The 13,204-nt window shown below is 31.9% G+C and overlaps 1 protein-coding gene across 1 annotated transcript in view; it reads left to right on the top strand.

The window, feature by feature from the left end:
- The first annotated feature begins 4,610 nt into the window (after positions 1-4,610).
- Stt3B (catalytic subunit 3B of the oligosaccharyltransferase complex) overlaps positions 4,611-13,204 on the top strand; it is a 30,689-nt gene continuing 22,095 nt past the window's right edge. Inside the window, exons 1-3 of the mRNA XM_072523663.1 lie at positions 4,611-4,894; positions 4,949-5,167; positions 11,599-11,842. Coding sequence (XP_072379764.1) covers positions 4,725-4,894; positions 4,949-5,167; positions 11,599-11,842 — 633 coding nt within the window. The 5' untranslated portion in view covers positions 4,611-4,724. The remainder of the gene's footprint in view (positions 4,895-4,948; positions 5,168-11,598; positions 11,843-13,204) is intronic.

The following is a 13,204-nucleotide window of genomic DNA, read 5'->3' as shown; positions in this document are numbered from 1 at the left end:
GAACAAGTAAAAACACGTAAAAGTAAATATCTTAGTTAATTTGACTTGACTTGACAATAGCGGTTAAGAGAAAGAAGAAATGTCAAAAATAATAGTTTGGCAGTTTGACACGGAACAGCTCTGGCACGAAATTATTCATGTATAGTATTTTTCATATAAAAATCGTCACGTCACAATTTGTATAAAGTGACGTCACTTATATTTAAAATTTCCAGAACGTCACCTTTAGGGTTCAAATTTTCCTAACACAGCTAATAATACGAAACCCATACGGAACTGCTCGATCTTTCATAGGCGTCAACATGGTATAATAATCAGAAAAATGTAATCATCATTATATTGGGAATTTTAGAATTATATTGATTAAATAACCAAAAACATTTGTTATTATTAATAATATAAATAATATGAAATAACTCACAAAATAATTTTAATTAAATATATTAGGTATTTATACGCAACTGATACGGAAATACTTCATTTTTTTTGACAGTTCAGCGAGGGGCAAAATTGTTTAAAGTGTTGCCGCTTTTTAGGGTAAGAATTTTGTTTATGTTTTGATTTCTTACACAATTTGATCATAATATATATATATATATATATATATATATATATATATATATATATATATATATATATATATATATATATATATATATATATATATATATATATATATATATATATATTAATAAATTGTGTTTATAAATACATATTAAATTTAGATTAATAGCTTTAAAACTAATTATTGTTGTGTATTGTGATTGTGCTATGCCAAAACAACTAAATAATCTGTAGAAAGCTGATAAGCTTTCATATAGGATAGATTATTTTGAACTAGAAATAATGGCGGGCGTTTTTACTATTAATGCTCTAAAAGAGATAATATTATCCGGACCAATGGAAAAGAAATGTCAGAAAGTTTCTTAGAAATTCAGGCCAAAAATACACCAATGTTAACGGTAATCTTGTACAAGCTCGCAGTTTAGGTCCAGCGTACAATCCATGTAGACTGAAATGTGATAAAACATTCACGTTACAAAGAAGAACACAGATCTTTGAAAAATATTGGTCAATGGGAAATATAAATTAACAACGAAGTTATACTAGATCCATGTCCATAATTAAACCAACATATCGATATGCAGATAAAGATAACGCATTAACGGTGGTTATAATCATGCGTTTTATTTGGAAAACCGTGATCAGAAAAAAAAAGAGTGCGCAAAAGATTTTTACGTCCACCATTGGAGTTACTAATAGATGTGTTCGAACTTCACGGAAATTGGCTTTATAAGTAACTATCAAAGAGGTAAACATAGCATGCATAAAACATTTTGTAACGAAACTATGAACAGGTTTTGTAAACACCTTTCTTTAATTCTGACAATAGAGAGTCACTATTGTCGAAGTAGTACCTCAAAAAAATTTATAGAAGGAGTCAAAACATTGACTCCTACAATGAATATAAAGCTGTTTGCCAAAGAGAAAGAGACAATGATGAATTTGTAAAAATTGGTTTATATTGTAAACTTTTTAATTATATATTTAGCTATGCATTCTTTTCCCCCAAAAAAGATCAATGTCAGTATTGTGAAAAATAGAAAAATTCGAACATTCAAGACAATATAGCCCTAGAAGATGCTTATAATAACCAGCATAAGGAGAAAAACCTAAGCCGGGAGCTAAAAACACTTGACAAAGAGAATGTAACTAACTTACAAAAGGTTCTTGTTTTGACCTATAAGCTGCTCTACCGCCACCAAAATACTATCTATGCTATCAACATATAATTTTCCTATATATGAACTTCAGAAAAGGGGACTCGGAAATGTGCACTACTATGTTTGGCACGAAGGAGAAGGCAGTAAAGGTGTCATAGCAATTGGTTCGTGCCTGCTGATGTATTTGGAACAAACATCTATAAAAACCGATTCTGACGATTTGAAATTCATATTTTACTCAGACAATTGTAGTGGCCAAGGAAAAAACAAGTACCTATTTTCAATGTATCAGTATACGCTGTAAACCATTTCAAAACGTCTTCTATAGGTCATCGTTGTCGGCCATACTCAAAATGAGGGTGACAGCTGCCACTCTTTAATAGAAAGAAATATCACTAAAGCTTTTTAATGAGGGCCTATTTATCTACCGACTTATTACGCTATGCTAATCCGAACTACTCTTTGCAAACAACTATTCGAAGTACACGAATTATGCCATAATGATTTTTTGGCCTGAAAAAGTTAAATACTAAAACAGCGACAAATTTTAATTAATATGTAAAAGGAAATACTTTTCATTTCAACGATATTTGTGAAATTCATGTAAAAAAATTCTGGTACTCATCACTATTTTAAAACTTCATTTGCACAAGAGCTATACAGATCAGTTAATATCACCAAGAAAGCGTTTAGAAAGCATGGATATTATAGTACTAAAAAAAGCTGACATGGCAACCTGCCAATAACGGAAAAGAAGAAAAAGACCTTACTAGCCTTTGTGAGGACACCAACTTTGTGTTCCACCAATTCAGGCTGATTTCTACCGAGATTTAAAGCATTGTTAGTCATAACTTTTCCTATTAGTATTAATATACGAGGATAGATTGATATTAAACTAGCCTTTGATAGATGGCGCTACTTGATACCGAATTGGTTTCGGTGTTGACATTTGCCATTCATGACATAACGTCTGTCAAAAATTTAAGTTTTAAAAACAATTGGTTTGGTTTTTTACAGCCGTCAAAAGCAAACAAATTTTGTGTTTTTGGAGAAATGGAAAAAGTCGAGTATCGTTCGGTGATTAAGTTGCTTCACAAAAAGGGTAAAACGAATGGGCAAATCAAAGCCGACTTGGACGAAGTTTATGGTGAGGTTGCACCTTCGTTAGCAACAGTAAAATTTTGGAAAGCTGAATTTGTTCGTGGTCATGCGAGTGTTTTTGATGATGAGCGTCCCGGGAGGCCAAATGAAGTCACCACGCCGGAAATGATCAACAAAGTTCATGACATGATTATGGCAGATCGTCGAATTAAGCTCCGCGAGTTAATAGAGGTCCTAAACATTTCCTACGAAAGCGTACACAACATCATTCACCATCATTGGACATGAAAAAGCTACCCGCGCGATGGGTACCGTGTTTGCTGACAATCGATCAAATGCAAAAACGTGTGACCACTTCGGAGACGCTTTTGGCGATAATACGGTGCGATCCGAAGGGTTTTTTCGCCGATTTATCACCATTGATGAAACCTGGGTGCATTATTACACACCGGAAACCAAAGAAGAGTCGAAACAGTGGCGCAAACGCGGTGAAGGGGCGCCGAAGAAGGCAAAGAGTGCACATTCGGCCAGCAAAGTGATGGCGACTGTTTTCTGGAATGCGAAGGGCATCATGTACATCGACTATTTGGAAAAAGGAACAACAATCAATGGTGAGTACTACGCAGCATTATTGGATCGATTCGGTACCGAATTGCGTCGAAAACGCCCCGGTTTGGAACGCAAAAAAGTGCTCTTTCACCAAGACAATGCACCGGCTCAAAGATCGGCCGTCGCCATGGCAAAATTACATGAATTGGGCTATGAATTGGTTGAACACCCAGCGTATTCCCCAGATCTTGCCGCCAGCAATTTTTTCCTGTATCCAAACCTAAAAAAATGGCTCGTTCGCAACACATGATGAAGTCGTCGCTGAAACTTCGGCCTATTTTGAAGAGCTCGAGCAAAAGTACTACCCCAAGTATTCGGATGGGATAAAAAAATTGGAACATCGCCTTACCAAGTGTATCGAGCTAAAAGGGGACTATGTTGAGAAATAAATCGATTTAATTCCAAAAAACTTGTTTTTCCTATCAAAGGCTAGTTTTATATGAATCCACCCTCGTATACTTTTTTTATTTCGTTCTTTTTATAGTTGTTAATAAACACATTTTCTCATTCAAGTAACTTGTGGTATTCTTTATTGAACCTTTCTTTCAGTTGATATTAATAACAAAAAATGCCAGTTTTGTCTTTGCCTCTCTGAGCCAACTCAAAATAAGGGTTGAATTTAAAAGTCTGTGTTACAATTCATTAAAGGCCTAGGGCTCTCCCAAATGAACAATTTTTTTTTAATCCCAATCCATGTAGTAACACAAATAAGATAAAATTATTGGCACACAAAATTTTAAACCCCCGTTTTGAAAAATTACCAGTTTTTGTGTTGTGTCATTATTTCATTTCATACAGCCGACGATATACATTTATGTTAATATATACGTCTGTGCCGAAAATGTCCATTAGTATAATATTTCAAGAGAATTTCGAGATAAAAGATGCAAACAAAATTGTTTTCTTGTCCATTTTTTTGTACAATGAAAGGATAAAAATATTTTAGTTCAGACGGCGCTATAACTTTGGTATGTACTATTAAATACAATATCTTTTTTATAGAAGTTGTGTTGTGAAATGGGAATTAGCTTCCAAGTATAATTAGTTGTATTTTTTTTTTTTATAAAACGCCTTTTAAAACTGTTTGGCGTATGAATATTCGTAACAAAACGTGGAGTAGGGCGTGTAAATTCGTTTGTTGACATTTCTTTGACACATTCTATGTTTTCATCGTATCCACCAATCGCGAGACGCCGACTGGAAAAATAAGTAACCTCTTGACTCTTGAGCTGAGGTTTTGGAGACTGTGTGCGTGTCATGACTTTGCTTGGTAGTTGATGGTTGTCAAAAATGGTTCAAGCCGGTCTGAAAAAGTCATCAGTATCAAAAATAAATAGCAAAGCTGGAATTAGTAGTTTAATAATTTTCGTAGTCCTACTTCTAGCATGGATCGCAGGGTTTTCTTCACGTCTATTTGCAGTAATTAGATTTGAAAGTATCATTCATGAATTTGATCCCTGGTATGAGATTTTAATCTGGAATTTTTTAAGTATATAATGTGATCTTTATTTTAGGTTCAATTATAGAGCCACGGCATATATGGTAAAACATGGATTTTATAATTTTTTAAATTGGTTTGATGAAAGAGCATGGTATCCTTTGGGAAGAATTGTGGGGGGTACTGTTTATCCAGGTTTGATGTTAACGTCGGGGAGTATTCACTACATCCTTCATTTACTCCATATAAATGTACATATTCGTGATATATGTGTGTTTTTGGCTCCTGTTTTCAGGTAAATTCTACAATTCAATTATGATAAAATACATTTGCAGTTAAGCTATTTTTATTGCTAAAAAAACGAGGACTTCCTTCATATTTTTATAAACTAATTGCTTCAACTTAAACTCAAAATATTATCTACTAAAATTCCAATGAAGAAAAATAAAATTATACATTCAGTAATACAAAGTCATATATCCAAGTAGATATGGATGTCTTAATAATGTAAATAATATTCTTAAAGCATATTTAAAAAATATTACATAAATGTATACAAAAGATACATTATATGGAATAAAATATCAAATTTTCTGCTCCTCTGTATACATTAATTTAGGTCTATTTTATCAGCTAGTTAGATGGGCCCAATAGAAATTAAATATCTATGGAGGAGATGTAGTTTTTTAATCTCAATAATAACGCTACACACTTAAAAATATATTAATATATATGGAAAAAAAATAGTATGTAAATTAACAATTCTAAAATTGACTAAACTCATATATATATATATATATATATATATATATATATATATATATATATATATATATATTATATATATATATATATATATATATATATATATATATATATTATATATATATATATATATATATATATATATATATATATATATATATATATATATATATATATATATATATATATATTATGTACTTTCAGTGGTTTTCCAGGTTTGACTCTATTTAATAATTTTGGTTTTGACCATTCTTTTGACGTTTCTGCAAGGTCGCATTAGCTATTGTTAAGTCAGATAGTAGCGCTTCTTTCTAGTAAACAGTTTACTTCAGCTTAAAACATTAGTGATTCGTGTCTCTATTACCATAACAACACAACTTTGAATATATTTGAAGACAGGTTTAAAAATAAATTGATACCAACAATACCAACATCTCTACTAATATTGTTATAGTTTAAGAATGCATTATTGGACATTTTAAAAAGTTTAGTGAAAAAGAATAATGTGGTTCTTTTATTTACAACAAATAATTTATTTGTACAAGTTTACTTAAATCTTGTGGCTACATAACTTGGAACCATATGAGAAACTTTTTAAAACCTAAGATGCAACCCTCAGATGTTAAATGTTATCAATCTTATATGACATATGTCAAAACATATAAATTTCGGTCAAGAGTAAAGTACCTTTATATTTTACAATATCAAAAAATTGTTATTGTGAAAAGTTGTTTTGAATTAAAATTTATGTTTTAATATGAAATAATTACATCCTGCTTCATTACACTATTTTGATTATCATTGTATTTCATTATAATGGATTAAAAAAATAAAAAAAAAAAACAGTGATGTAGCACTCTGGGAGTGACCTAGATGGGGAAGCATAGCTTTTTATCATCTACATACAGAGTGATGGTTTTTATTTTATTCGATTAGATTTGATTAGATTCAATTTTATTTTTTTTTTTAATTTAATTTTACTTTGTTTTAAGATATTTTATACAAAATATTATACAAATTATACAAATATCTTAAAATCAAAATTAGCCAAAATCGAGCCAGTCATTCTTGTGTTGCTATAAAAAAAGTTATTAAAAAATAAAATGACATTTGTTAAACATCATTTTAGTTTTATAATCAGTGTATATGTATGTATAGTATGTATATTACTGTATGCTGCAGGGTAAATATAATTTCGGGCCCATGCAAAACATCATACGAAGCAATAAGAAGTATTTACATTTATTCACTTTAAAAATTATCTTTAATCATATCATTGGCTGTTTATAGATAGATTGTTGGTCAACAATGTCTTGGATGTTGTTCATTCTTAACTTTATTTGCTTGATGTTTCTTTGGAAGATATACAGCCGAAGTCAAGTCAAATATTTTCGAAAAGTCCTGTTTCGAAATTTCTCACTTTCTTCGTAACTGGCACAATATTTCTGAGACTTTACTTGTAGAAACAATTAGCTATAGTTTAGATTCTGTACCATTGTCATTTTCAAAAATTCTGTACATAGGATTATTTTTTAGTACCAGGCAATTCCATTAACTCCAATATGATGTTTAAACTTAGACCAAAAAAATCCATGAAGATGCCCATAGACATTATGGCTGCAAAAAAAATTTAGGACTTAAACTAAATATCATCATCGAGTGTGTGTCAAGGGATTTCTATAATTTGCTCCTTTTTCTCGCTGTCTCTCTATCTTCTCTCTGAACGTATCTAACGAATGCACCTAAATATAATTCTTCTAGAATATCTACTTTAAGTTTCTGCAAGTTCTCGTTTTCATGCTGGATTCTACTTCGCAGTTGTGATTTGTATACTTTTTGTCGATGAGCAGCTTTATATATTTTTTCCAGTCGATTCCTCTGCTACATAAGCCGCAGTCAAAGAAAACAACCCTTTCCTCTTCTGTCCAATTGTTTGGCGCCGTAATAGCCTCAAATTATCTGAGATATATCGACCAAGAAGACTTTCCTTCAAACAGTGGTAATTTCAGTCTCATATGATGTGTCGTTTCCTCTTTAGTCCATTCTTCTTTTTGTTTATTTTCTTTTCTAATCTTTCTACCAGATCATCTGCATTTTCTCGAATTTTTCGTAATTCGTATTATAAGTTTATTGGGTCAGTCATTTCAGAAATTTCTACGAATTTATTATTTGTTCTTCCAGAAACTTCTTTAACTTTTCGTTAATTTTTCTAAACACTTCTTAGATCAGTTCACAAGTTTAGTCGAATTTTTAATAAATATTTTCGATATTTAATTGGTATTTCCCAAAATTTCATCGATTTTTCTTATGATTGTTCTTCTGCTACCTAAAATTCGAATATCTCTGGGTTATCTCCATTGTTAATGAGGACTGCCTCAATCGCTCTTAAACATCCTTTTTGGAACCACTGAAATCTTCAAACCATCCTTTAGAGACTTGTGCAACGGCTTCACGATAACATATTTTAGCAGTATCGTCAACCCATCAACAGAACACACGCGAATTTCGAGATTTTCTTTTTAAATTTTTAAATAGGCTTATCGAAAACAGAACAACTAACACACTAAATAATATTTCGCAAATGTTTTACAGTCCCGATAATAACTTCTCAAGAGTCTATTTAAAGCTTAAAAACGTAGTTTTGAGAAAAACTTATTTAAAGTTTTATTTTGTAACTATTTCTTTCAAAATCGGCTCTATAAAAGTAGAAATAGAACTGAGAATCTATGAGAAAGCTAACAACACAAGATGTAAAAGTATAACCGGCATTTTGGAGAAAGGTAAATAAATATAAGTGCTCAACTGACAGCTGCTTGAATAACTGCGCCGAACCGAAAGCGCGCTAAAGCGTGTTATATCTCGGGATTGACTTCGAATTTCTATCTAATATTTTAGAGAGTTATTTTTGAAGGTGAAATAAATCGAAAATGTAAAAAAAATGATTTTTGAAAATTGTAGACGGTAATAGTATTTCAAAAACGGCGCTAAAAAAAAACACGGATACACATAAATTGTTTGCTTATCTTGGAGACTGTCAACTGTTTCATAAAATCTAACATTACATACTAAACTACATAAATACTGTCAGTGTACAAAATGAGTCCAAAATTGTTACTATAATTATATTAATTATTTAATAAACAACAAGCTAATAACCCTGTGTGGTTGATGCGTTAGTTTAAAAAAATGATGACCATTTTATATATGTATCAGGGAAAAACAAAATCTGGCCACATCCTTGATATTAATTTTAAATATGGTAAAAAATTTTATGTAAACAGATAAGCAAAATGTATGATATAGTTAAAATAGTATTTCCACTATTATAAAAAATAGTCACCATATTCAATATATTTATTTTTCTGCTATTTGGATCAATCAATATTAGATGGTTCTAAGATTTCTGGTTAAAGACAGCAAAGACTCTTATTAAAGTAAGTAAGACTCAGTAAACAAGATCAATAATTCAGAGAAGTCTTTAAAAGTGGAAATTAATATGCATCAATTTAAATATTCATTAAAGGCTGTAATATTACATCATCGCTGTAATTATCATACACGTGTATAAACAAATTTGTGATAAAGGCAATTATTTATATATTATATATGCACATTTACTAGTTAATTCAGGTATATTTTTGGTGAAATATATTATAGCGGGAAATTCAATTCAACATTAGATTTATTTCAAGTATTTATTTATATTTTGTACAATTGCTATGACATTTTACAAAATACTACTTAATAACTAAACTGTACATAACAGAGACCTGTTTTTTATGGCTAAGTATTAAAATTTGAGATAATTTGGGTTATCAAAATCTGTTCGAAGCAGGTGACGTCATCCAGACCATATAGTCTTTAGGAGAGCCTTTACAGCACCGGGTTTGGCCACAGTATGAATCATATATAATACTTTAATGTATTGATTAGGAATGTTTATGAAACTAAAGTCAACTAACAAAGAACATGTAGATTTGTAAAGAGAAGTAATTCTATTTTATTTGATTTCGTTCTACTTACGTTAGGCCACTCGCATCCAGTTGTTGCTAATACGCTTCAGATCGTCAATCCATCTAGTTGGTTGGTGTCCTCTGCTCCGTATTGCTTCTTGCCTTGGTCTCTACTCAAAAATACGTTTTGTCCATCAGTTGTCTGATAATCTGGCGACGTGTCCTGCCCAATTCCATTTTAGTGACGCGATTTTTTCGATGGCGTCTGTTGTTTTTGTTCTACGACGTATTTCTTCGTTTGGGATTCGGTCTCTCCGAGAGACACCCAATATCTGGTGCTCCATAGCCCTCTGAGTCACGCGAATTTATTAACTACCTTTTTTGTAAGTGTTAATGTTTCCGCTCCATAATTGAGTACAGGTAACACACATTGGTCAAAGATTTTCCTTTTGAGGCATATGGATAAATCCGATTTAAATACATCGTTTAATTTAACAAACGCTGCCCAGGCTAATCCTATGCTACGTGGGATCTCACATGTCTGGTTATCTCTGCCTAACCGAATTTCATGTCCTAAGTACTTATACAATGTAGTCTGCACAATATCCCTTCCATCAACACCAAAATTTTGATTTAGCACCAGATTAGTCATTATTAGTTCTTCCTTGGTAGATGCGTTCGGTGAAAACCTTGGCCAAAGCCTGGATAATTTTATTTCCACCTAGTTTAATCGCTTCGATCACTACTCCGTCATCGCCAGGGGATTTGTTATTTTTCATTTCTAAAAGTGCCGTTTTGATTTCGTATGCAGTTATTTCTAGTATTAACTCTGATCCCTGGGGCAGGGATCAGATTTTGGGCAGGAGCTGATCTTGCCTTTCGTCGGTGCTCTCATACATTCCACGATAAAAGGATTTGACAACCTCAAGGATTTTGGTTCTCTCAGTAGTAATGTTTCCATCTTTGTTTTTTATTTTGTACATATTTTTGTGGCCGACGAAAGTTATATCAGGGGCGCCAGTTAAATTGGCCCACAGCCTTCCCTACGTTATTATTCAATAAACCACCAACTTACCAATAGGTTTACTAGTAAAATGTTAAGTATAGTATACAACCTTAATATATAAAAAAAAATAAGTGAAATTGTCTGAGATCAGACTTTAGTCAAAAAATTACTTATCCGAATATGACTGATTTCAATCGATGCTATTTTATCACAGGAATGTTTGCTTTGATGCTTTGCAATTGCCACTGCCAGTAAATTTTTTTATCTCGCAGTTAACTCTTAAAAGATTCTATAGGAGGAAGCGTTATTTTAAATAAACAAACATTCCAATTCCATAGTGTTTGTAATAAATAATAATAAATCCATAAATAAATCTTAGCTAATTAAGCACTTTCTTTGTAATGTATAGAATAGCAATTATGACAAAATGCCGTTCCAATATAATGCGCAATAAATTTTTTTATACAGGACGGGACCTCTAATATGTAAAGTAAAAAAAAATTTGAATTCTTAAAGTTTTTACTTCACATTTTAAAAAAATAATCTTTTCACATTTAGCCGATTACAATCCTGCAACTGTCAGATTTAACTAAAATGTCATGCAATAATTCTCGACATTCTTAAAATCCTATATGACGTCAAAATTAGTGACGCACTGAAAGAAGGGTTTGGGACAGACTGTAAATTAGTTTCTTCACAAACTAATTTTATTTTCGCCACCTTGCTTATAATTATATTATAGGCAACCGATCTTACACGTCTAGAATTCTTTGAGTTTTTGAAAATAGAGGTGGGACTTTCTACTTTAAATTTGGAACGTAACAAACGTAAAGAGACTTAATACAATTAAGGGGCAATAATAGTAGAACATATAGTTTATAGCTAACACAGGTTACCGTTTTTAGTATTTTTGGGATTTGTTTACAAATATTTGTTATCTTGTATATTTAAAAGCTTCTTCTACGGTAAATGCTTATATTTATAATTATTTAAATTTTTTAGTGGCCTTACATCAATTTCCACATATTACCTAACAAAGGAATTGTGGTCAGCTGGAGCTGGATTGTTTGCAGCATGTTTTATTGCCATAGTGCCTGGTTATATAAGTCGTTCAGTGGCAGGTAGTTATGACAATGAAGGTATAGCCATTTTTGCCTTACAGTTTACATATTATCTCTGGATTAAATCTGTGAAAACTGGATCAGTATTTTGGTCTGTTGCAGCTTCATTGTCATATTTCTACATGGTAAGTAGTAAATAAATATTATAATCTGCATATATAAACAAAATATTCGACACCTTTTAATTAATATGAAATCAATAGTTGGTCAACTGTATATAAAGATAAAGATGCCTTAGTGTATATCTTCTACATTGAGAGCTGAAGAATCTTTTGTTTACTAGTATACCCTACACATCTGTTTGTGGCGTTCGGACAAGCTGCCTTCGAGCCTTTTGTCTCAATTCCTTACTTCAACGCATACTTCTTTTCAAACCTTTTCCTTACTAGAGTGTGTTTACTCATTGAACCTTTTCAGTCCTCTCTGAGCTTATCACGCTTTTTATTTTTTGTTTATTCCTGGCCCATTATTAACCAGCGAGAAGCTACAGAATGGATAGTTACTCCTGGCAGAGCCCCATCCGCCAAGGGAAGATTAAACAAACCTGGGTGTCGCTTGAAGTGGAGTCATCTTTAATTTCCACTCGGTTGTGCTCACCTCCACGAAGACACACGGTTCTCGGAGGTGATTATTGGCTCATAAATTGTTACAGGGTTATAGAATTGGAAAAATAAAAGTGTATTTGCTACGTGAAAGAAAATAGTGTAGTTTTTAATGTTTTTATATATTTTACTCGGGAGGTTTCCAATTTCTCTAGTTGTTCTCAATGTTGCCGTCTAAGCACTCATTGTATAAACAAAAGTGCCCTTCAGTTTTTGAGGAATTTATGACGTACTTAAACCTAAATGAAAGGGATTAGGTACTCGAGAAGCTCTCTTCGGTTTGAATGTTCTTACACAAAGATGCCTAGACGTTAATCAGGAAGTACATGCATGTTTTATCGATTTTGAAAAAGCGTTTGACAGAGTACGCCATGATAAGCTAAGAGATATTCTTGAAAGAAAGGACATAGATAATAAAGATCTGCGAATAATTCTCAATCTATATTGGAATCAGAAAGCTAACATCAAAATAGAAAATGAGATATCACAAGCAATAGAAATATGTAGAGGAGTACGACAGGGATGCATTTTGTCACCGCTGCTATTTAATGTTTATAGTGAAAGCATATTCCAGGAAACCCTTTTGCAAGCAAACGAAGGAATCATAATCAATGGAGAGGTTGTAAATAATATTCGATACGCAGACGACACTGTACTAGTCGCAAGAACAGTAGAAGAATTACAACGATTACTTACAAATATAAATATTGCCTGCAACAATTATGGCATAAGTATCAATATCAAAAAAAACCAAGTATATGGTCTTCAGTAAGAACATGACACAACCAGCACATATTAGTATAAACGGCATTCAAATTGAAAAAGTATCAAGTTACAAATACTTGGGTACTTCAATAAACGAAACTGGAGACCAAAACAATGAAA

The sequence above is a fragment of the Diabrotica undecimpunctata genome, chromosome 2, assembly GCF_040954645.1.
Source record: "Diabrotica undecimpunctata isolate CICGRU chromosome 2, icDiaUnde3, whole genome shotgun sequence".
NCBI classification, from domain to species: Eukaryota; Metazoa; Arthropoda; class Insecta; order Coleoptera; family Chrysomelidae; genus Diabrotica; species Diabrotica undecimpunctata.
Note: the sequence above shows the minus strand (reverse complement) of the source record. Positions and strands in the feature narration are given on the sequence as shown.